This window comes from Hyperoodon ampullatus (assembly GCF_949752795.1).
Source record: "Hyperoodon ampullatus genome assembly, chromosome: 4".
NCBI classification, from domain to species: domain Eukaryota; kingdom Metazoa; phylum Chordata; class Mammalia; order Artiodactyla; family Ziphiidae; genus Hyperoodon; species Hyperoodon ampullatus.
The window spans coordinates 22,734,455-22,759,209 of NC_136917.1; the positions used below are offsets into that span (position 1 = coordinate 22,734,455).

The following is a 24,755-nucleotide window of genomic DNA, read 5'->3' on the forward strand; positions in this document are numbered from 1 at the left end:
GGGGAAAAGTGAGTTCTGAGGTCCTGCTCACACCTGCATCGCAGGCACCTACTGCAGCATTCCAGTACAGTGAGGATGGGCATGGCTTGGATGCTCCAGACTCCAGTGCACATGGCCTTGGGTTGGGTGGGTGTGGGGGTGGTATCTGCTGCTGCTGTGTCTCACCCACCTGGTAGGAACCTGTGGCAGCTGCGGGGGGTACCTATGGAGGCTCAGGGCCAGCCCGGACTGTTTGCAGGGTGGCTCTGGGCCCGGTGGGCAGTTCTAGGGAAGAGTGCCCCAGGCTTAAGCAGGAGTGAGTGACAGGTGTGGGTCTGGACAGGAGCTGAGAGTCCAGGGCCAAGAGGCCTAGCCAGGTTCTGATTTCTGGGACAAACCGAGGCCTTGGGGGGGGTTTAAGAGGTATGGGGGGGATAGAAAAGTTCTGTTGTGGTACTGCTTTCACAAACACCTCCACCACAGGGTTCCAAATCGTACATCCTCCAGTTCTCTAAAACCTTGGCCTTAACTCCATCTCTTGTCAGTATCAGCCTCTGTGGCCCATCTGGAAAGTGAGGGCAAGGCTGGCAGATTGGAGTGGAGGTGGAACTTGGAAGTACTTTGCAGGGGCCAGAGCCTCCCCTGGTTACATTTTTTATTTCAGGCTCCTGGTCCTGGGCTGTTCAGCCCATTCTTATTTATTTATTTATTTTCTTATTTGTTTATTTATTCATTTATTGATTCATTCATGGCCATGCCACACGGCTTCTGGGATCCTAGTTCCCTGCCCAGCGACTGAACCCAGGCCCTCGGCGTGGAGTCCGTTATAACCACTGGATCTCCAGGGAATTCCCTGTTCAGCCCCTTCTTATGTGAAAATTCCGGGCTTGGTGATCAAGGGCTCAAGACTGGGAGTGCCTTCTCACCTCCTCTAAAACAGTGATTTAAAAATTACATTTTTGTTTGTTTGTTGTGCTATTTTCCAGGTGTTTGTATTTGCATTTTTACTATGTTGTTTATTGAGAAAAATTACATTTTTAGGTTTGAACCTTAAGTAACCCTTTTAGTGGTAGTATGCATTTTTAACTCAAGTTAACACATTTGGGATTTCCTTTGTTTTGCTTTCAGGAAGTTTTTTTGTTTTTTGTTTTTGTTTTGTTTTTTCCTAGAGAAAGGTTAATACTTTGTATATTCTTGTCAGGACTCAAGTCTTGGCTAGTTTGGGGATTATGGGCCAATTGCTTCACTCCCCTAAACCTAGATTTGGGATTTCGGATTAATTTCTTCTTTTTTCCAAGTTTGTATCCCCTGTCTGTGAGGCAGGGACAATAATTCAGGCCCCAGAGGTTACCTGAGTGTCACATAAGTTGATGATTATGCCAGGGCTGTACTGTGAGTTGTCATAATAGCAGAGCTGTGACTTTTGACTACATTTCTGTGGTAGTTCTTTTCCCTTCACCCAAATCTAGCACAGGGCTGGGCATGTGTAGAGATTCTTGTTAAATTGTACTGAACTAAATTTTGTAGGCCAAGGATCCCCACTGGTAAGAAGAAAGGAAAATGTCATCAGGGTGGATTAGCCCTGGGCCATTGGGTCTGAAGCCAGTGGGCTGGGAGGGGCTGCAGCCAAGGGGCCTCTGGCGCTTCCTGGGGTTGGATAGGGGTGGTCTCCGGAGCAGGGAAAGATGTTCAAGAGCGAGTTTTGATTGGCCCTACCTGGCCTCTCTCTGCTCTGCCCTCCTATCTTCACGCCAGGGACTACCGGGTCCCTTTGTCATTCCTGGATTTGTATTTGAAAATGTTGTTAACAAAGCAGAAACCTGTCATCTTCTATTCAGGGACTCCCAAGTAATTGCTTAATGTTTATTTCTGTTTCTCCTCCCATTCTAAAACTGCCTGTAGAATTTAGTGACCTTTTAAAAACTGTTCTTGAAAGCACCAACACCACCACTGTAGATCTTTCAAATATGTTGGTTTTTGCTGTTTTTCCACTTCTACCCCTCTCCGCTCCAAAACTCATCCTTATTTTTTCCCCCCTTTTCTTCCTGGTTCAGAAGATGGAGGGACCAGTCAAGCTCCGGACGGTTCGAGAAGCACCGGCGGACTGTGTCTGTCCCCCAGGTAAGTGGATGTTCGATCGTTGCTGGCTCCTGACTTCCATAGGCCTGGTCTTCTCTCTCCTGTCTACCCGAAACTGCCAAGGCCATGGTCAAGAGAATCACCGTGGGTTTCAGGCTGTCTGTGGTACCTTGTGGACTGTCCTGGGGCCTTTCTTCCTACATCATCTTCCCTGGTAGGTGTGTCGTTAAAGATTCTGGCAAAATTAACTGACTTGGTTTGATGAGGCTGATGGTATTGGTGGAGGAGCTAAGAAACTCTTCGGGATGACTTACAATAAAGGCTTAGATGCTAGGAAAGTAGCAGCCATCCCCTTTTAAAGATGGAGAAACAGACATGAACCATCCAAACAGTGTTAACATTGTGACCCTAGCTCTGTTTTGAACGTGAGGGGTGGCGGGTAGAGGAATAATCTGGCAAATATAGGTTTTTTTGGTTTTCATTTCTTTGGTGGAGGTAGAGGAAAGGAGCAGGAAACATGGTCTGATTTGTTCAAATAATCATGTGTCTTGGGTTTTGATGGTGTAGACCAGGACAGCTGTGACTAGAATTGAGGATTTGTTGGTTCCTAACCCATGTGGCTCAAATCCTGGTTCATATTGGTCTTCCAGTTGTCCTCATTGGAACTTTGCACATATTATGACTGAGAATTTAGGGGTGTAGTCTCAGCCCCAGTGTTTTCAGGGTTAGAATTATCCTCTCATAGAACAGTATGTAATACCAGTGAATGAGTGGAAAATTGTAACAATTCCCAGATGACCCACCATGCTGGACGAGGTGAGAGAACATGGGAGCTGAACCCAGGGGCCCTGTTCCTTGCTGTCATGCCTTCCATTAGCCAAGTTGTCTGGCATTTCCGAAACCACTTCACCTGGTCCAGAAAACAAGCTTACTAATGGTTAACACCTCCAGAATGGGAGATGCCCTGAGATTTGTGCAAAGATGGACCCATGGTGTGAAAATTCAGTCTCTGGGGACCCAGTGGAAGAGGATTTTACAGTCGAGCTTGAGCTAGCCTTTCATAGGAACTCTGAGGTTTTAATAGGAGGGAAAAGGACATGATAAGTAATGACATCATGAGCAGATCAGGAAGTCAGAAATTGCAATTCAATGGGGGAAAAAAATTCAGTTCCACCAATGAAGTTTTGGCTGATCTGCAAAATGTATAAAACAATTCTTCTTGCTTCTCCCCTGTTCTTTCTTTCTCAGTATTGAATGGTTGTAAATTCATATGAGTTATGTAGGTGAGGGTTTTTAAAACTGGGAGTCACTGGGAATTCCCTGGCAGTCCAGTGGTTAGGACTCTACACTCTCACTGCCACGGCCCCGGGTTCAATCCCTGGTTGGGGAACTAAGATCCCACAAGTCGAGCGGCGCGGCCAAACAAACAAGGGAGTCACAACACATTATGAGACATGAAATCAGTTATGTGGGTTGCAGCCAGCATTCTGAAATTTTGAACTAGCAGAGACCAGAATAAAAAATATTGGAGTGAAGTTTTTGTGTCAGCCATTTATATTTGTAAATGGCAGTGTGAAACGGGTTCCTTGCTATGGGGTTGCTGACTGAAAGTTTGAAAACCACCAATACAGATGATAGATGGAGAGGGAGGAGGTGGCAGTGAGGGGACATGGAGCTCCTGAATAAACCCAGACCAGGTCCAAATCTTGGTCAGCCACTTACTGTTTGTGTTAATAAATGATACCAATACTGGAGTGGGCTCTGTAGGCTTTTTGATGTCATGGAGGAAATACAAAGCCCAGGACCTGGAGATAGTCTTGTGTCTGTCTTCCCTCGAGGTCACTTGACCCACCAGGAGAGGTGTCAAGAAGGCCTCTGGGATGACCATGGAAGCCAAAAGCCTGGTCAGAACCCTCAGTTCCTCAGGTGACCTGCCCTCCTCTCTGGGGGTTCCCAGCAGTCAGTGCTGTGCTGTCATTGTCTGAGGGGCTTGTGGCTGTGATCAGGCTGTCCTGGCAGGTATGGTCAGCGTGGCCCAAGGGGTGTAGCACCGCAGCCTCTGCCAGGCCCCAGTGCACACCCATGTCCACATCTGCTCTTTCTCTCCTGTCACCTTGAGCTGGAGAACTCACTTGAGCACTTTAGACTAGAGCCCTTTATCAGTGCAAAACCCCATAGGCTGGTACATTCTCCTCGGCCATAAAAAGCACAGAGGGCTTTTTCTCCAACACCAGAAGCCTTAACTCATTCCCTTTCTCCCTGGCTCTGATCTGCCCTGCAGACTTTTGGGGTCTGGACATGCAGACCACCCTCTTTTGAGATACCCCATCTCATCTGAGATACCCACAGATCCCCCTAGCCCAGTTCCTTCCCACGGCCCAGAGGACAGTGTAATCTTTTGTCAGATCCTAGGATGCAGCAAGACAGATAAGCGAGGCCAAAGAAGTGGGCGGCTCTTCTGTGTGTGTTACCCATTGTGAAGTGGGTGCGGGGAGCTCTGAGGCTGAAGGGAGGGGCAGGCTTCGGGCTGGAAGGTCAAGATTCTTCTCTTGCTGGAGTCAGTGGTGGGAGGCCTGGCAGAGCTGTGCTCTGAACTAGCCCTGTGACCTCAGGCAAGTGAGAGGCCCTTGAACCTTGAACTCCTTGTCTATAAAACGGTATAGTGAGTTGAACTGTGTCCCCCACCCCCCAAAAGATATGTCCCAGTCCTAACCCCTGGTATTTGTAAATGTGGCCTTATGTGGAAATAGGGTCTTTGCAGACATAATTAATTTAAGGATCTTGAGATGAGATCATCCAGGGTTTAGGGTAGGCCCTAAATCCAACGATGAGTGTCCTTATAAGAGTCAGAGGTAAGAGATTTGAGACACAGAAACACCCAGAGGAGAAGGCCATGGGAAGACAGAGGCAGAGGCCAGAGTGATGCATCTACAAACCTAAGAACACTCAGGATTGCCGGCAGCCACAGAAGCTGGAGAGGGGCGTGGAAGGGATTCTCCTTAAGAGCTTTCAGAAGGAATGAGCCCTGCCAACATCTTGGTTTTGGACTTCTGGCCTCCAGAATTGTGAGACAATAGGTTTCTGTCATGTTAAGTCACCTAGTTTGTGGTCATTTGTTGTGGCAGCCTTAGAAAACTAAAATAAATGGGACCATTAATCACCCTAATTATAAGGTTGCTGAGATAATCAAAATGTAGGGGACATAGGAACTTCCTACACCACCAGGTCTGAATCAGGTGTGTGGGGCTGCCACCTGGGAGCCCCCTCATGCTGCTCTTCCTCATACACCTGCCTCAAAAGAGACTTCTCTTCCTTCAGCAGAGAACTCAGGGCTGTAGATTCATGTGGCTTACCCATGTCCCTGGGGATTCCAACATCTTCTTTTCTTATTACTTATGTACTTATTGTTTTAAAATGTGTTTAAAGTTTTAAAATGTTTATTTTTGAATAGGAAATAATATGTGATGAAAGATTCAAGTACTACAGAATATTACATGTGAAAACTAATTCCCCTCCCTCCTCTTCCCCGGTTCTCCTGCTTCTCTTTCCAGGGGCCCTTTACCCATTTGCTGATGTCCTTCTGAGCAGTCCTTTCCAATAGAACTTTCTGTGATGATGGAAATATTCTATCTCTCTGCTAACCGAGCAGCCACTACTAGCCATGTAGGGCTACCAAGCCCCTGAAACATGGCTAGTGCAACTGACAAACTGAATTAAAAATTTTTGTTTAATTTAGAATAGATATACAGCAAGGTCCTAGTGTGTACCACAGGGAACTATATTCAATATCCTGTGATAGACCATAATGGAAAAGAATATAAAAAAAGAGTGTATGCTGTATAACTGAGTCACTTTGCTCTACAGCAGAGATTGGCACAACTTAGTAAATCAACTATACTTCAATAAAAAAATTTGTTTAATCTTAACTTAAATTGCCACATGTGGCTGGTGGCTATGGTGTAGGACAGTTTTTTGAGGTTTTTGAGGTCATTTAGTTACATTTCATTGAGAAGCTCCCCTCCTGGTTTTACACAAATGGTATATGTTGTTTTCCCAGTGTTGCTTTCTCGGTTTGCAGTTTCCCTCTGAGATGGTCTGAATCATTCCATGTATCAGAGAGCAGGTGTTACCTTGTTTTGGGTTAAAAGACAAAATCCTGTTGGGCTGTCCTGTGAGGTACCTGGCCAGTCCTCACCCCAGGGACGTTTGAATTGTTTCCCATCCTGTGTTCTTACAGACTGTCCTTCAGGGAACTGTTGGAGGGAAGGAGAACTGTTGTCTTGCCCCGTTCCCTGCCTTCCTCATGCTCTGTACTGAAGCCCATCATGAGCCAGGCACTGCTGCAGGGCTTTGGGTCACTGGGCTGAAAGGATAGGAGCCCTCAGTCTGTTTGGGGCGCCACCACCAGAACAGCAATTCTGGAATGTTGCAGGGGGTGGCCCCGAAGTCTGCTCTGTCGGAGACTCAGGCACGACCCAGTCCCCACTGTGCTGTGAACATGTGAGCATCCCAAGGGACGGGTCGGGGCCAGCACCCTGGAGCCTGAGAGGTTTGGATTTGACTCTGCTGCTTAAACAGCTGCCGAGTGGGCACATCCTGCACATCCTGGAGATATGGGCCATTCTAGTGTAAAAGCTCCTTATGTTAACTAACTCTTTTAATTACATTAATAAAATAAACAAACAAAAAGGAAACATATTAGCTTACACAACTGGAATAGAGAGGTCAGAGGTACAGCCAGTTTCAGGTATGTCTGGGCTCAGGGGTCTCTCTCTGCCTCTCAGCTCTTCCCTGAGTCATTTTCAGACACTGTCTCCTTGGGGTGGGAAAGCGGCCACCAGCAGCCCCAGCAGTACATCAGACCTTCCCAGCAACCCCAGCAGATAGAGCTCTCCCCTTTCTCAAAGGTGTCAGCATTAGGGAATGGGGAGTGTTATGGGCTGAATCCTATCCCCCTCCAAATTCATATGTTGAAGTCTTAACCCCCACCTAGTACCTCAGAATGTGACTGTATTTGAGACAGAGTCTTTAAAGAGGTAAATAAGGTAAAGTGAGGCCATTAGGGTGGGCCCTCATCCACTATGACTGGTGTCCTTGTAAGAAGAGATTAGGACACAGACACACACAGAGGGAAGATGACATGAAGCCAGGGAGAGAGGCCTCAGAAGAAACCAACCCTGCTGACACCTTGATCTCTGACTTATAACCTCCAGAATTGTGAGAAAATAGATTTCTGTTGTTTAAGCCACCCAAACTATGGTACTTAGTTTTGGCAGGCCAAGCAGACTAATACAGAGAGTTATTGTTGCTGGGTACAGAGTTTCTGTTTGGAAAGATGGAAAAGTTCTGGAAAATGGATAGTGACGATGGTTATACAACATTGTGAAGGTACTAAATGCCATGAAATTCTGCACTTTTAAATGGTTAAAATGGTATTTAAATTTTGTCTGTATTTTACTGTGATTGAAGAAAGAAGTCCCAGCATTGACCTTGATTTGCCTGGCTTGGGGCAGATGCCTCTCCCTGTACTAATTGCTGTTCCTGGAGGATGGGACACATTGATTGGCCAGGTCTGGGTCATGTGACTGGTCTTGGACCTGAGGGGAGGCCATTGTGGGGGAGGGTCGACACTACCAGAATCATGTAGGCTGAGAGTGGGGGAGGGTGGTTACCTCAAGAAAAAGTAGGGTGCTATTCCCAGAAAAAGAGAAAAGGGATGCAGCTGGGCAGATATAAATAATAGATGACCACTTCAGTCCGGCTCCGGGGGCAGCTGGCCAGACATGTCCAGATGGTCCTAAGCAGGGACTACGGACAGACCCTGAGTTTGACCAGAGGCTTGCCTCCACTTCAAGCACATAAGTCTCTTCCCTCTGTTGAGCTGGTCCAACAGACAGTGCAGCTCAGTGATTAAGCACTTGAATTTTGGACCCAGACTGCCTGATTCAAATTCTTTGTCCCAGACTTCCTTGGTGGCACAGTGGTTGGGAATCTGCTTGCCAATACAGGGGACACAGGTTCGATCCCTGGCCCAGGAAGATCCCACATGCTGCGGAGCAACTAAGCCCGTGCGCCACAACTACTGAGCCTGTGCTCTAGAGCCCACGAGCCACAACTACTGAGCCCGTGTGCCACAGCTACTCAAGCCTGTGCGCCTAGAGCCTATGCTCTGCAACAAGAGAAGCCACTTCAATGAGAAGCCCGCGCACCTCAACGCAAAGTAGCCCCCGCTCGCTCCAACTAGAGAAAGCCCACATGCAGCAATTAAGACCTGATGCAGCCAAAAATAAATAAAATAAATAAATTAAAAAACAAAAAACAAATTCTTTGTCCCTTACCAATTCCATGACCTCGAACTTATCCTCCCGGTGCCTCAGTTTTTCATCTGTGAAGTGGGGTTTCTAATAGTACCTACCTCATAGAATCGTGCGAGGATTGAATGAGCTTGTAGAGAGTTCGTAACAGGGCCTGGCACTGCTTCCTGAAAGTGAGTTAGTGGTTACCAGGAACCCAGATCCCTTGCCCCCAGGCCAGTCCAGGCTCACTGTGTGCAGCCTGTTACCTTCCTGATTGTTGCCAGGGCTGCCAGAGAGGTAGGGACGAGGCGATTCAGAGTTGGCGGTTGGCTGGGAATATCCTGGAGGGAGAGAACAAAGGCCTGACAGACATCCTTGGCACGTTCTTCTGGGATGCGGGTGAGAAAATGCTGGTGACAGAGCCCAGAAGTGAGGGAACCGGAAAGGAAAAGAAAACGTGTGGCCTGTGAACTCTCGTCAGCCACTAACGGCATCCGGAAGACCTCATCATGCAAAGCCTGCGGCTCTGCCCTTTTGCACTGTTTGCACTGGTTTCTACCTGGGCTCAACCTGCCTTGGAGAGTATTAAGAACTTTTCAGAAAAACAGTAATACTTTTCATTTCCTTTTTGTGCCTTTTTGTGTTCTTGCATAATATCCCAGAGACATGGCGTGTGGTTTCCAAATGATAGGGACTGTGCTTGCAGTGTAGGGTGACTTTCCAGAAATTAATAAACAGATTTATCAGAGTTAGAAGTTCGCTGCTCTGTGAAAATGTTTGGAAGTTTGAGCAGAGGAGTGAAACTCTGCGGTAGGAGGACATGAGGTACAATGTGGAAATGATACAGAACCTGATACATTTCATTGACAGTTTATGGCAAATGTCACAGAGTGGAACAGAAATGGTCAGTTACTCTATTTAGCCTGTTTACTGTATTTGTAGGTTTAGGAATTTGCTTAGGGCAGCAGGGTGGGGGTGGCGGGTGCTTTCTTACTACGTTGAAGCAAAAAATGGTTATCCTACTTTGAGTTATTTCTTATTTGTAGAATTTTTTTTAACGATACTTTTTTTAATGTGTTAAATCCTAGTTGACTTGTGTTCATGGTAAAACTAAGTAGCTTAATGGCAGTTTATCCCATTATGTCAGACTGTACAAAGTTGAAGAAGATAATTTGTGTGTCTGATTTTTTTTTTGACCAGAATTCTCTGGAGAATTCATTCATTCGTTCATACATTCATCTCTCTCTACCCTATTTTGTGCTTGTCCTATGGGTGATATTGACTAAGATTGTTAGAGGAATTGCAGACCCAGTTGTTAGAGCATGATGGCTCACATACAGGAACTATGATATATTGAGAATGGGAAGAATCCTAAGAAAAAAGTCCCACAAAATTGAAAGGAGGGAGAGATCACCTCAGATCAAGGAGGCCTGGCTGGGGGAAGATGACAGTTGGGCAGGGTTTTAAGACTGGTTGGCATGTTACCCCGCTGGGATGGGGGACACATTCCACAAGACCTGGCATACTGAGCAGAGGCAGAGGGGAGCTCTGGGAGTGTCAGGGAGCTCTGTTTGGTTGGAAGGTGATAATGAGAGGTGAGGGTGCGTCTTGATTATGGAGGGATGTGAGCTTCATTCCATGGGACACAGTTGAAAGGTATGTGAGTAGAGTTCAGCTTTAAGAGGAGGACTCTAGAAACAGCATGGAGGATGGACTGGATCACAAGTTTGCTTCAGCAGAGAAGCCCACTGAGAGGGTTCTCCGGATGCGGACAATCTTGTCTTGTTCCCTCATGCGTCCCCTGAGCCTAGAACAGTGCTGGGCATGTGGAGAAGGGATGATAAATATTTGCTGAATGCCTGCCCTGGAGGAGAGGTCATGAGAACTTGAATGAGGGCCATGAGAATTGATGGCAGGGAACAGCTGTGAGAGGCACTGGGCCATGTGGTGGACAAAACTCACAAACAGGATGGATGGGCACGGGAGGGGACAGAGGTGCCCGAAGCTGGAAGCCCCGGGGAGGATGATATCCTGAACAGAAACAGGAAATCCCCAAAGAGGGATTTAGAAGGGAAGATGATAAGCATAGTTTTGGACAGTGGCCTTATGAACCAATTTGTAGACCCACTGATGAATGGAAGAAAATAATTAGAAGTCTTCTCTTAAGGCATCATCTAGCCACTCTGAAACTATTAATTGTAAAATGTACTGTGTCCAGTGAATAAACGTCTTGAGGGCGCTCAAGACGTTTTGGGCTTTTTTTGTTTGTTTGTTTCAATACAGAATATTTATTAATAAAACATATTGACATGCTTAGATACACAAATTAAACCACTTATACACATGCCATTCTCAGTGAACTGTAAGGAAAAAAAAAACATGAAGAACAAAATTAGTTGCTTTCAGATAAGTTTTTGTGTTTTATAGCTATCATATGTCCATTTGCATATTAGGAAGTTATTAGCACTGATATATAAACTTTTTTTCCCAATCTTACATGTAACCTTTTGGGAAGGGGAAGTTCACAAAAATTTGCATTGAAGTCTGAATGTAAATTCCATACTTACAAGAGGTTATGTATTGACCTTTGGGAATTGGAGATTTTCTTGTGACCACTAGAGGGAGCCCACTATATTCATTAAATTCATTAAATTCTGTAGAAATCTAATGGGATTTTTAAAAATGATAATTAATATTTAAAAATATTTATTAGAAAGTACACAAAAGTTCAAACCAAGGGAAATGAAATGTAAAGTTAGCCTTTCACTCTGTTGTTTTTTCTACTAAAACAGAAGATCACTGAGAATTTTCCAGATGACTCCAGAATAGAGTGGTGTGTTGTTGGTTTCAGAAGGTGGTGTTGATTACGCAAAGGGTAAAATAGCAACTAGCAAACACATTCCCACTCACCCAAAATTTATTGAGCACATCTGGTTTAGACCCAATAGAGACTCCCCAAAGCTGTGGGAAGATCCCATCTTGGCCAACTCTATGCCAGCCGTTGGATGACAGGTGCAACTCTTCACTCCGTGAGGTGTCATGTAACTTTGTACATTGGGATTATTAAATGTCTCGCATATCAAGAGCTACTCACATGGTGGCACCGCCTCTTCCCAGGGGTAAGTTCAATGCAGTCATAATATTTTGTTTCTTACCTCTCTTCTTATGCCAAAGTATATTCCACATAGATTGAAGATTTAAATGTGAAAAATAAAACCATGGAAGGCAAGACAAAAATACAACAGGTCACTTTTTTTTTTTTTTTTTTTTTTTTGTGGTACGCGGGCCTCTCATCGTTGTGGCCTCTCCTGTTGCGGAGCACAGGCTCCGGACGCACAGGCTCAGCAGCCATGGCTCACGGGCCCAGCCGCTCCGCTGGCATGTGGGATCTTCCCGGACCGGGGCACGAACCCGTGTCCCCTGCATCGGCAGGCGGACTCTCAACCACTGCGCCACCAGGGAAGCCCCCCCACTTTTTTAAATTATAGGTAGAAATAGACTTTATAAGCTCGGTGCTGAAGTCAGAAACCATAATGCAGCAGTTCTCAACCAGGGGTGATTTTGCCTTGTGGGGACTTTGGCAATGTTTGGAGACATTTTTGATTTGTCTCAACTTGAGGGGTGGGGTGCTACTGGCATCTAGTGGGTAGAGGCCAGGGATGCTGCTAAACATTCTACAATGTACTGGAGAGCCCCCAACATAAAGAATTATCCCACCCAGCTGTCAATGGTGCCAATGTTGAAAAACTCTGCTATAGAATAAATGTTTTCTTAAATGATTTAAGCTTAAAAGCTTAAATTTTCTGTCTAGAAAGAAAATTCCACCTTAAAGTTTAGAGATAAATGGCAAACTGAAAACTTAGCGTATATAACAAGCACATGGCTAATATTCATGAGATATAAAGTGCTTTTGCAAAAGAATAAGGAAAAGTCAAATAGTTTAGTGGAAGAATGGGCAAAGGAGATGAATAGGGAGTTCACAGAAACGAAATGCATGCTGAGGAAGGAGGCTGGGAAAGGACAGGATGCAGGGCAGTTCCGGGAATCTAGGCAGCAGGAATGGAGGGACAGTCCCCTGGGGAGTTAGAGGTCTCTTGGGTGTGTCTGCACCAACTGTTTTTTGGTGTGTCATTCTGCCTGAGGTTCAAGGTCTCAGGAGAGAGAGCCCTACTGGGCAGGTGTGAACCCTGTGCCCATTCCTCTGCCGGTGGCTTCCAGGGCAGGGCTGAGAGGGAAGAGCACCTCCCCCACAGGTGCCAGGATGCTGCACAGTGTAGGGGAGGGGAGTCTGGGTTTAATACAGGTGGACTTGGCAGTGAATGCCAACTGTGGCCGCCCACTGGCTCTGTGAGCTTGGGCAAGTGACCTGATTCTTTCAACTCTCCATCTCCTTGTGTGTAAAATGGGAAAACATTATGTACCTCGGGGGTTTGTTTTGAGGATATTCTGAGACAAGTGGAAGTGCTTGGCACACCCTAGGCATCTTGTAATGTCTGTTCATTTATCCCTAAGGAAAGTGGTCTGTGGTCCTCAGGAGGTGAGAGTCAGACACAGATCTTTATTATTGGGGCGGGGGGAGGGTACTTAGTAAGCAAGCCCAGCCCTTTCCTTTTGGTGCCTCCTCTGCAGAAAAGAATGTCATTTCTGCTTAGTCTCTTGGTTCATTTAGTGCCAGGATCCCCCAGCGAACCTTCTGCTCAAAGATGGAGAAAGAGCAACTCCTGGCTCCTCCGGGAGCCCTTGAACTTGGGATTCCCTCTGCTGCCTTGTAGATTGTCAGCAGGCAGCATGGTAAAGCCCTTTTCTCTTGGGTGGCCCTGGGGTTTCCTTCCTGATCCACCAAAGACTTATTCTGCCCTGATCCACTGTTAATTTACATTTTTGTTTAGTCCTGCCTTTAGAAATAGGATGAATGCGGCCAAGCTGCCTTCCCTATGAGGTCATGATTTTCATGACATATTAGGCTTGAGGTGGCCTGTTGTCTGGTCATTTCTTTAGAAGTAGCCTGTGTGGCCCACTCACAAGCTAGCACAGGAAGAAATTCAAAGCACCGGAGGCTAAGGCTCCGAGGGGAAGGGGGATCTAAGGAAAAGTCCAGAAAGCAAAGGATGGTGTGGAGGATGGGCCAGCTCCCCCATTAGAAGCACACACGCCTTCGTGGTGCATTGTGAAGAATGTACTTTTAAAATGCAGAGATGATTCCCAGGAGAACATGTGAACATTTACAGGAGTAGCTGTGCAGTGTGGAAAGGGCAGCCATTTAGAGTATTATTGGACACTGGCTCTGTGCTAAGCCTAATCCCTGGGGATGCTAAGTATAACTGTGCTCAGAATATGAGCTCATGGAGTCAGAGGAAAATGGAGTTTTGACCCAAGTTGATGTCACAATGGGTCCAGTGGGGCTTCCCTGGTGGCGCAGTGGTTGGGAGTCTGCCAGCTGGTGCGGTGGGTTCAGGTTCGCGCCCTGGTAGGGGAGGATCCCACGAGCCGTTGAGCCTGGGCCCCTGCATCACGGCTACTGAGCCTGCGCTCTGGAGTGCATTAGCCACAGCTGCTGGGCCCGCATGCTGCAACTGCTGAGGCCCGTGCGCCTGGAGCCCATGCTCTGCGGGGGTGGGGTGGGGACCGCCGCCGCCACCGCCACTGCCACCTCGCACCGTGGCGAGGAGTGGCCCCCACTCACTGCACCTGGAGGGTGCCCGCACGCAGCAATGAAGTCCCAGTGCAGCCAAAAATAAATAAATTAAAAGAAAAAAAGTAAAATGCAGAGATGAGACTATATGTGCCCCTGGATGGGTGGCGGCAGTGGGTGACCTGGAGGCAGAGCAGAGAATGGGCTGTGCCACCCACAGAAGGACTGGACAGTGACTTTACCCCTGGGTGTCACCCCCATCCTTGGCACTGACTGTCACACAGGTGGGGATAGAGGCAGACCGTGTTGGCCCAAGTGCTTGCTGAAGGGTCAGCTGTGCCCAGGAGCAGCATATTTATTAGCTGTGACTGTGGGCCTCACAGTACCCTGCAGCGAGGGGGAGTGGTCTTAGCACTTTCTGTGTGTGTGGCGGAGAGGGGAACTCTGAGAGGACAGGGGGCTGCCTCTGAGGAAGGCCAGGAGCAGCTGCCCAGGAGAGACCACCCCCCCCCCGACCAAGGCAGGACTTGGACTTAATTTCTCGGAGGTCAGGGTAGTGCCTTCAGTCTGCCCCATGCCTGTTTGCTCGCTGAAGGGTGCTCCCTCTCCTCTTGCCCCTCCCCCTCGGGATCCAGGAGCTCCATCAGGGGCTGGGCTGTGGAAGGTCTGTGAGCATTGATTTCTATTACCCTGGACACTGGCCATTCACTGCTGGAAGGGGGTGTAGAAAAGAGGAGGAAGGGTTGGGGGCACGGGGCGGGGAGGGTGATGAACTCAGGCGGGAGACAGTAGGGAACACAGGGTAGATTGGGGTGGGTGAGGGAGGGTTGAGAAGTGGGGGAGCAATGCTTGAACCCCGGTGTACCTGTCCTGCCCCCATGGGGCAGGGACTCTGAGCCCCCAGGGCTGGGTGTGGGAAGGTTCCAGATCCTCTAGCCAGAATCCTCTGAGGGCCGACTCAGTTGGTCTCCAGGGCCTCTCTCAGGATTATTGAGAAAAGCTCATTTCCTACCTAAAACACACCATTTTCTTCTTCCTGAAGGTCCCCACCTTCCCACAGGGCCCCCCTTCCAGGCTTCTTAGCAGGCAGTCCTCCTTTTATTTTTTAAAAATTATTATTATACAAGCAAACTATGCTTCGTAAAATTATCCTACCATCCCCCTCCTCAAAAAAAAGTCTCTCTTGTACCCCCCACCTCACTACCCTATCCACTCCTGAGCCCTAGATGTAAATATTTGACCGGTTTAGTCGCATTCTGCAGGCCTTTTTCTGTGCTTCAACAAATACATACATTTAAATTCTTATAGAAATAAAATAATGTGAGGTATTCTGTAGCTTTTGTCTTGTTTTGTTCTGTTTTTAATACATCTTTATTGGAGTATAATTGCGTCCCATTCTGTTAGTTTCTGTTACACAACAAAGCAAATCAGCCATATGCATACACATGTCCCCATATCCCCTCCCTCTTGAGCCTCCCTCACACCCTCCCTATCCCACCCCTCTAGGTCATCGCAAAGCACCGAGCCGATCTCCCTGTGCTATGCTGCTGCTTCCCACCAGCCAACTATTTTACATTCGGTAGTGTATATACGTCGATGCTTCTCTCACTTCGCCCCAGCTTCGCCCTCCCACCCCATGTCATCAAGTCCGTTCTCTATGTCTATCTCTTTGTTCCTGCCCTGCAACTAGGTTGATCAGGACCTTTTTTTTTTAGATTCCATATATATGCATTAGCATATGGTATTTGTTTTTCTCTTTCTGACTTACTTCACTCTGTATGACAGACTCTAGGTCCATCCACCTCAGTACAAATAACTCAATTTCATTTCTTTTTATGGCTGAGTAATATTCCATTGTATATATGTGCCACATCTTCTTTATCCATTCATCTGTCGGTGGACATTTAGGTTGGTTCCATGTCCTGGCTATTGTAAATAGTTCTGCAATGAACATTGTGGTACATGTCTCTTTTTGAATTATGGTTTTTTTCTGGGTATATGCCCAGTAGTGGGATTGATGGGTCATATGGTAGTTCTGTTTTTAGTTTTTTAAGGAACCTCCATACTGTTCTCCATAGTGGTTGTATCAATTTACATTCCCAACAACAGTGTAGGAGGGTTCCCTTTTCACCACACCCTTTCCAGCATTTATTGTTTCTAGCTTTTTTGATAATGGCCATTCTGACCGGGGTGAGGTGATACCTCACTGTAGTTTTGATTTGCATTTCTCTAATAATTAGTGATGTTGAGCATCTTTTCATGTGCCTCTTGGCCATCTGTATGTCTTCCTTGGTGAAATGTCTATTTAGGTCTTCCAACCATTTTTTAACTGGATTGTTTGGTTTTTTTAAATTGAGCTCCATGAGCTGTTTGTATATTTTGGAGATTAATCCTTTGTCTCTTGTTTCATTTGCAAATATTTTCTCCTATTCTGAGGGATGTCTTTTTGTCTTGTTTATGGTTTCCTTTGCTGTGCAAAAGCTTTTAAGTTTATTTAGGTCCCTTTTGTTTATTTTTGGTTTTATTTCTGTTACTCTAGGAGGTGGGTCAAAACAGATCTTGCTGTGGTTTATATCAAAGAGTGTTTTTCCTATGTTTTCCTCTAAAAGTTTTATAGTGTCTGGTCTTACCTTTAAGTCTTTAAGAGTTTATTTTTCTGTATGGTGTTAGGTAGTGTTCTAATTTCCTTCTTTTACCAGTTTTCCCAGCACCACTTATTGAAGAGGCTGTCTTTTCTCCATTGTATACTCTTGCCTCCTTTGTCATAAATTAGGTGCCCATATGTGCGTGGGTTTATCTCTGGGCATTCTATCTTGTACCATTAATCTATATTTCTGTTTTTGTGCCAGTACCATGCTGTTTTGATTACTGTAGCTTTGTGGTATAATTTGAAGTCTGGAAGCATGATTCCTCCAACTCCGTTTTTCTTTCTCAAGATTGCTTTGGCTATTTGGGGTCTTTTGTGTTTCCATACGAATTGTAAGTTTTTTGTTCTAATTCTGTGAAGAATGCCAGTGGTAGTTTGATAGGGATTGCATTGAATCTGTAGATTGCTTTGGGTAGTAGAGTCATTTTCACAATGTTGATTCTTCCAATCCAAGAACATGGTATATTTCTCCATCTGTTTATGTCATCTTTGATTTCTTTCATCAGTGTTTTATAGTTTTCTGAGTACAAGTCTTTCGCCTCCTTAGGCAGGTTTATTCCCAGGCATTTTATTCTTTTTGTTGCAATGGTAAATAGGAGTGTTTGTTTCATTTCTCTCTCTGATTTTTCATTGTTGGTGTATAGGAATGCCATAGATTTCTGTGCATTAATTTTGTATCCTGCAACCTTACCAAATTCATTGATTAGTTCTAGTAGTTTTCTGGTGGCATCTTTAGGATTCTCTATGTATAGTATCATGTCACCTGCAAACAGTGACAGTTTTACTTCTTTTCTGATTTGGATTCCTTTTATTTCTTTTTCTTCTCTGATTGCTGTGGCTAAAACTTCCAAAACTATGTTGAATAATAGCAGTGAGAGTGGGCAACCTTTTCTTTTTCCTGATCTTAGAGGAAATGCTGTCAGTTTTTCACCATTGGGAATGATGTTTGCTGTCGGTTTGTCGTATATGCCCTTTACTACGTTGAGGTAGGTTCCCTGTATGCCCACTTTCTGGAGAGTTTTTATCATAAATCAGTGTTAAATTTTGTCAAAGGCTTTTTCTGCATCTGTTGAGATGATCATATGCTTTTTCTTCTTCAATTTGTTAATATGGTGTATCCCATTGATTGATTTGTGTATATTGAAGAATCCTTGCATCCCTTTGATAAAGCCCACTTGATCATGGTGTATGATCCTTTTAAAGTGCCGTTGGATTCTGTTTGCTAGCATTTTGTTCAGGATTTTTGCATCTATGTTCATCAGTGATATTGGTCTATAATTTTCTTTTTTGTGATATTTTTTTCTGGTTTTGGTGTCAGGGTGATGGTGGCTTTGTAGCATGAATTTGGGAGTTTTTCTCCCTCTGCAATTTTTTGGAGGAGTTTGAGAAGGATCGGTGTTAGCTCTTCTCTAAGTGTTTGATAGAATTCGCCTGTGAAGCCATCTGGTCCTGGACTTCTTTTGTTGGAAGATTTTAAATTAAGGTTTCAATTTCATTACTTGTGATAGGTCTGTTTATATTTTCTAATTCTTCGAGTTCAGTCTTGGAAAATTGTACCTTTCCAGAATTTGTCCATTTCTTTGTGGTTGTCTATTATCTTCTTCTTGGATTGATCCTTTGATCATTATGTAGTGTCCTTCCTTGTCTCTTGTAACATTCTTTATTTTAAAGTCTATTTTTTCTGATATGAATATTACTACTCCAGCTGTCTCTTGATTTCCATTTGCATGGAATATCGTTTTCCATCCCTTCACTTTCAGTCTTTAGGTGTCCCTGGGTCTTCAGTGGGTCTCTTGTAGACAGCATATATATGGGTCTTGTTTTTGTATCCATTCAGCCAGTCTGTGTCTTTTGGTTGGGGCATTTAATCCATTTATGTTCAAGGTTATTATCGATATGTATTTTCCTATTACCACTTTAGTAATTGTTTTGGGTTTGCTTTTGTGGGTCTTTTTCTTGTCTTGTGTCTCCCGCTTAGAGAAGTTTCTTTAGCATTTGTTGTAAAGGTGGTTTGGTGGTGCTGAATTCTCTTAGCTTTTGTTTGAAAAGCTTTTAATTTCTCCATCAGATCTGAATGAGATCCTTGCTGGGTAGAGTAATCTTGGTTATAGGTTTTACTCTTTCATCACTTATCCTGACACTTATCCATCACATATCCTGACACTCCCTTCTGGCCTACAGGGTTTCCACTGAAAAATCAGCTGATAACCTTATGGGGATTCCTTTGTATGTATTTTTTGTTTTTCCCTTGCTGCTTTTAATATTTTTTCTTTGAATTTAATTTTTGTTAGTTTGATTAATATGTGTCTTGGAGTGTTTTTCTAGCGTTTATCCTGTATCAGACTCTCTGTGCTTCCTGGACTTGGATGACTATTTCCTTTCCCATGTTAGGGAAGTTTTCCACTATAATCTCTTCAAATATTTTCTCAGACCCTTTCTTTTTCTCTTCTTCTTCTGGGACCCCTATAATTTGAATGTTGGTGTGTTTAGTGTGGTCCCAGAGGTCTCTGAGATTGTCTTCAATTCTTTACATTCTTTTTTCTTTATTCTACTCCTTGGCAGTTATTTCCACCATTTTGTCTTCCAGCTCACTTATTCCTTCTTCTGCCTCCGTTATTCTGTTATTGATTCCTTCTAGTGTCTTTTTCATTCAGTTATTGTGTTGTTCATCTCTGTTTGTTTTTTCTTTAGTTCTTCTAGATCTTTGTTAAACATTTCTTGTATATTCTCAACCTGTGCTTCCATTCTATTTCCGAGATTCTGGATCATCTTTACTATCATTACTCTGAATTCTTTTTCAGGTAGATTGCCTATTTCCTCTTCATTTATTTGGTCTTGTAGGTTTTTACCTTGCTCCTTCATCTGTGACATATTTTTTTGCCATCTCATTTTTTTTTTTAATGAGTGGGATTGTGTTCCTGTTTTACTGGTTGTTTGGCCTGAGGCTTCCAACACTGGAGTTTGTAGGCTATTGGGTAGAGCTGGGTCTTGGTGCTGAGATGAGGAACTCTGTGAAACCTCACTCTGATGAATATTCCCTGGGGTCTGAGGTTCTCTGTTAGTCCAGTGTTTCAGACTCAGAGCTCCCATGTGGGGTGGCAAAAAAAAAAAAAAAAAAGAGAACAATAACAAAGTAAAAAATAAAATTAGACTAGGAAACTAACAGATATGTTAGAAAGAATGTAAAAGTAAAAATATAGATGAATCAACAACAAGAAGGTACATTAGTACCACAATAGTAAAAAAGAGGAGGGAAAAGAAAAAAAGAAGGGGGGGAGGGGGACACCTTGGCTGTGGAGAGCAGGACCTAAACAAGGGTGAGGTTTGAGCAGTGGGCGGGGCCAGTGCTCAGGACCAACAGGGCTAGAAAAGGCCCTGGGGACTGTGAGGGGTGGGGCTTAGGCTCAAGGAAAAGAAGGGGCCCAGGCATGCCCCCCACGCTGGTCTCAGAGGGCAGGGGACCTCACCTGGGAGCCCAGAAGCCTTCTTGGGCTTGAGTGGGTGGGGGAAAATGCCCTCCTCTCCTCTCTTGCTCCTCCGGTCTGGGGTCTGGGAAGGCCCCTCCCACTTGCCTCTCCTGATCTCCCTGGCCTCCCTCCTATGCCCCCAGGACCCATGGAGTCTGGATGGGGCTTTGGAGGGAGGGAAAGTGGCTTGGGAGTTAAGAAGGCTCCCCAGCCCAAGTGGGCCAGGCAGTCACCCTCTGTTCCTCTCCCACTCTTCCTGGAGAGTCCCTCCCACCTGCCTCTCCTGATCTCCCTGGCCTCAGGGGCTCCAATCTTGTCTGGCCTCCACTTCTCCTCCCCCCTCAGTCCCCCTATGTCCTACTGGTTCACTCTGGGGTTCCCCCCGTCTCCTTGGGCATCAGAGTCCCCCACCAGCAGCCAGCAGGCACCCTAGTTGTGAGGAGACTCTATCTCTGCATCTTGCCACACTGCCATCTTGACTCCTCCTCCTGTAGTTCTTTTTAACTTCACAATATGAGGGTACCATTCCCTGTCAGTCCAACCTGAATGGGCTCCAGGGGCCCATGGACCATTCTTATCTGGAAACCTGTTCAAATAAACACCAGGATGTGACTCAAGGTGGTTGCTGCGGCTCTCAGCCCACTCCTTCCTCTCTTCTTCCTCTATCCCCTGAGCTCTGGTCCTTTTTTGCTCCCCCGCCTTTCTGGACTTTTTCCACATTTCCCTCCACACCAATCATTTTCACTCTTCCCAGCATAAAAGTCTCTCCGTGTGTGTCCTGCTCCTTCTGCTCCTGGCCTTTCTGTCCTTTCTCCTGGTCAGCCCATCTGAAGCCATGGTCACAAGTGGGCAAGTGCAGGGGCTTCTGCAGGAGGTGCTAGAAAGGCAGTGAATCTGCTCACATTTAATATTGTGCCCCTGCAACCATTAAGAGCTTTTGTCACTATAACATCAACATATATGTACCTCTGATGTCTGCCTCATTATTTGTTTTAACTTTTTGTCAAAATAGAACTTACTACAAGCATGACCACATATCCTAAGTTTAGAGCTTGATGAATTTCCACAACCGAAACACACCTGTGTCCAGGTCTAGAAGCAGCACATGAACTGCCCTCTAGAGACCTCCAGCTACCTGAGGGTAACCACTGTCCCTGTTTCTCACATAATAGACTTGTTTTGCCTGTTTTTGAACTTTATCTGGATGGAATCACACACTGTAGATTCTTTTATGTCTTTAGTTGAGCATTATGGGATTTATCTATGTTGCTGTGTGTAGTGATGGATTGTTCGTTTATTTATTCATTTTATTATTGTTGGGCATTTGAGTTGTTTCCAGCTTGGGGCTATTATGGGCAGTGCTGTTGTGAGCAATCGTGTATGTGTTTCGGGGAACATATGTATGCATTTCTGTTGTGTTTATACCTTACAGTGGCATCACTGGGCATAAGGTATACAGATGTTAAATTTTGGTAACTAGTACCACGTCATTTTCCAAAGAAGGTGATAGTTCCACCAAGTGAGTATGAGAATTCCAGAATTCCAGGTGCTCCATGTCCTCACCAACACTTGGCATTTTCTGTCTGTTTTGTTTTAGCCATCCTGGTGGCTGTGCATGTCTGTGTCTGGACTGCCTTTTCTGCTCCATTATCCTGTTTGTCTATCCATGTGTGATTACCACATTATTTTAATTACCAAAGCTTCAGTGTTGATATCAGGTGGTGTTTTGTGCAGAATTGCCTTTGCTATTCTTGGGCCTTTGCATTTTCATACAACTTTTACAACCTGTTTGCAAATTTCTATTAAAATAACAACAACAGCAACAACAAAACAACAACAACAAACCCCAACCCTGCTGAGACTTTGAATGAGATTCATTGAATATTGATAATAATTTAGGAAGAAATGACATCTTGACAATACCAAGGCCTTCAATTTACAAACATGTTCTATCGCTCTATTGGGGTAATTTTATTTAACAGTATTTTATAGTTTTGAGCATAGAGGTCTTGTACATGTTACATTTATTCCTAGGAATTTAATGTTTTTCTGGATGCTATTTTAAATGATAATATTTTAAAAATTTGCTTTCTGTTTGTTGCTGATGATTTTTCATGTTCCCCTTGTTTTCAGTGTTTTTGCCACTTCACTTTTAAAAAAATATTTATTTGTTTGTTTATTTATTTATTTATTTTGGCTGCACCAGGTCTTAGTTGCAGCACGTGGGATCTTCGTTGTGGCATGTTTAGTTGCAGCATGTGGGTTTCTTAGTTGCAGCATGTGGACTCTTAGTTGCAGCATGTGGGCTTCTTAGTTGTGGCATGCATGTACAATCTAGTTCCCCGACAAGGGATCGAACCCGGGCCCCCTGCATTGGGAACTCGGAGTCTTACCAACTGGACCACCAGGGAAGTCCCACTACTTCACTTTTTAATTCTAATAGTTTAAATAGTCTTTTAGATTTTTCATGTATTTTCTATCATGTCATCTATAAGTAGAATTTTGTTTCCTATTCTTATTCCTTTTATTTCTTTCACTTTACTCATTGCTTTGGCTAGGACCTTCAGTGTGCTGAAGAGAATTATTACCAATTCTATTGCAGGCATCCTGGTTTCATAAGTGAAGTCAGAAGAAACATTAAGTATGACCATTGCTTTAGGTTTTTGTACATATCAATCAAATTAAATAAGTTCTCTTCTTAGTTTGCTGAGAGATTTTTTTTTAAGAAAAGTTATGATTGGGTGTTAAGACTTGTCAAGTGATGAACTTGTCAATTGTACATTTAGGAGATGATCATATGATATTTCTCCCTTTTTTTCTGTCAAAACATTGAATTATGGTGATTGATTTTATAATGTTAACTACCCCAGAATAAACGCCAGAATAAACCCCACTTGGAGGCGCTCTATTATTTTAATATGTTGCTGGATTCAACATTTTGTTTAGGGATTTTGTATCTGTCTTCATAGAGAGATGGTCTGTAATTTTGCTTTCTTCTGTTGTCAGGTTTTGGTTATTAAGGTTATACTGGTCTTGTAAAATGAGTTAGAAAATATTACCCTGGTTTCTGTTACCTAGAAGAATTAGTGTAAGATTTAGTGTTGCTTCTCTCTTAAATGTTTGGAAGAAATCACTAGTGAAAACATCCAGACCTAGGATTTTCTTTAGGTTTTAAACAACTTAATTAAATTGTTTTAATAGCTATAGGACTCTGCTTCATTTTTTAACTTTATTTATTTTTTTAAACAGCAGGTTCTTGTTAGTTATCCATTTTATACATTAGTGTATATATGTCAATCCCAATCTCCCAATTCATCCCACCACCCCACCCCACCCGCACTTTCCCCCCTTGGTGTCCATACGTTTGTTCTCTACATCTGTGTCTCAAATTCTGCCCTGCAAACCGGTTCATCTATACCATTTTTCTAGGTTCCACATACATACGTTAATATACGATATTTGTTTTTCTCTTTCTGACTTACTTCACTCTGTATGACAGTCTCTAGATCCATCCATTCATTTTTCTACAAATAACCCAATTTCGTTCCTTTTTATGGCTGAGTAATATTGCATTGTATATATGTACCACATCTTCTTTATCCATTCGTCTATTGATGGGCATTTAGGTTGCTTCCATGTCCTGGCTATTGTAAATACTGCTGCAATGAACATTGGGGTGCACGTGTCTTTTTTTAAATTTTTATTTATTTATTTTTGGCTGCATTGGGTCTTTGTTGCTGCTCATGGGCTTTCTCTAGTTGCAGCGAGTGGGAGCTACTCTTCATTGTGGTGCGTGGGCTTCCCATTGCAGTGGCTTCTCTTGTTGTGGAGCACAGGCTCTAGGCACACGGACTTCAGTAGTTGTGGCTCACAGGCTCTAGGTGCACGGGCTTCAGTAGTTGTGGCACACGGGCTTAGGTGCTCTGTGGCATGTGGGATCTTCCCAGACCAGGGCTCGAATCCGTGTCTCCTGCATTGGCAGTGGATTCTTACCCACTGCACGACCAAGGAAGCCCCTACACGTGTCTTTTTGAATTATGGTTTTCTCTGGGTATATGCCCAGTAGTGGTATTGCTGGGTCATATGGTAAGTTTCCTTTTAGTTTTTAAGGAACTCCATACTGTTCTCCATAGTGGCTGTATCAATTTACATTGCCACCAACATTGCAAGAGGGTTCCCTTTTCTCCACACCCTCTCCAGCATTTGTTGTTTGTAGATTTTCTGATGATACCCATTCTAACTGGTGTGAGGTGATACCTCACTGTAGTTTTGATTTGCATTTCTCTAATAATTAGTGATGTTGAGCAGCTTTTCATGTGCTTCTTGGACATCTGTATGTCTTCTTTGGAGAAATGTCTGTTTAGGTCTTCTGCCCATTTTTGGATTGGGTTGTTTTTTTAATATTGAGCTGCATGAACTGTTTTTATATTTTGGAGATGAATCCTTTGTCCATTGATTCATTTGCAAATATTTTATCCCATTCTGAGGGTTGTCTTTGCCTCTTGTTTGTAGTTTCCTTTGCTTTTCAAAAGCTTTTAAGTTTCATTAGATCACATTTGTTTATTTTTGCTTTTATTTCCATTACTCTAGGAGGTGGATCAAAAACAATCTTGCTATGATTTATGTCAAAGAATGTTCTTCCTATGTTTTCCTCT

General features: G+C 44.3%; 1 protein-coding gene across 1 annotated transcript in view; it reads left to right on the plus strand.

The window, feature by feature from the left end:
• Positions 1 to 24,755, plus strand: part of COL23A1 (collagen type XXIII alpha 1 chain) — a gene marked incomplete at both ends in the record, with an annotated part of 351,203 nt that overhangs the window by 27,142 nt on the left and 299,306 nt on the right. Inside the window, 1 exon segment of the mRNA XM_079701429.1 lies at positions 2,034 to 2,100. Within this exon segment, the coding sequence (XP_079557555.1) occupies positions 2,034 to 2,100 (67 nt within the window).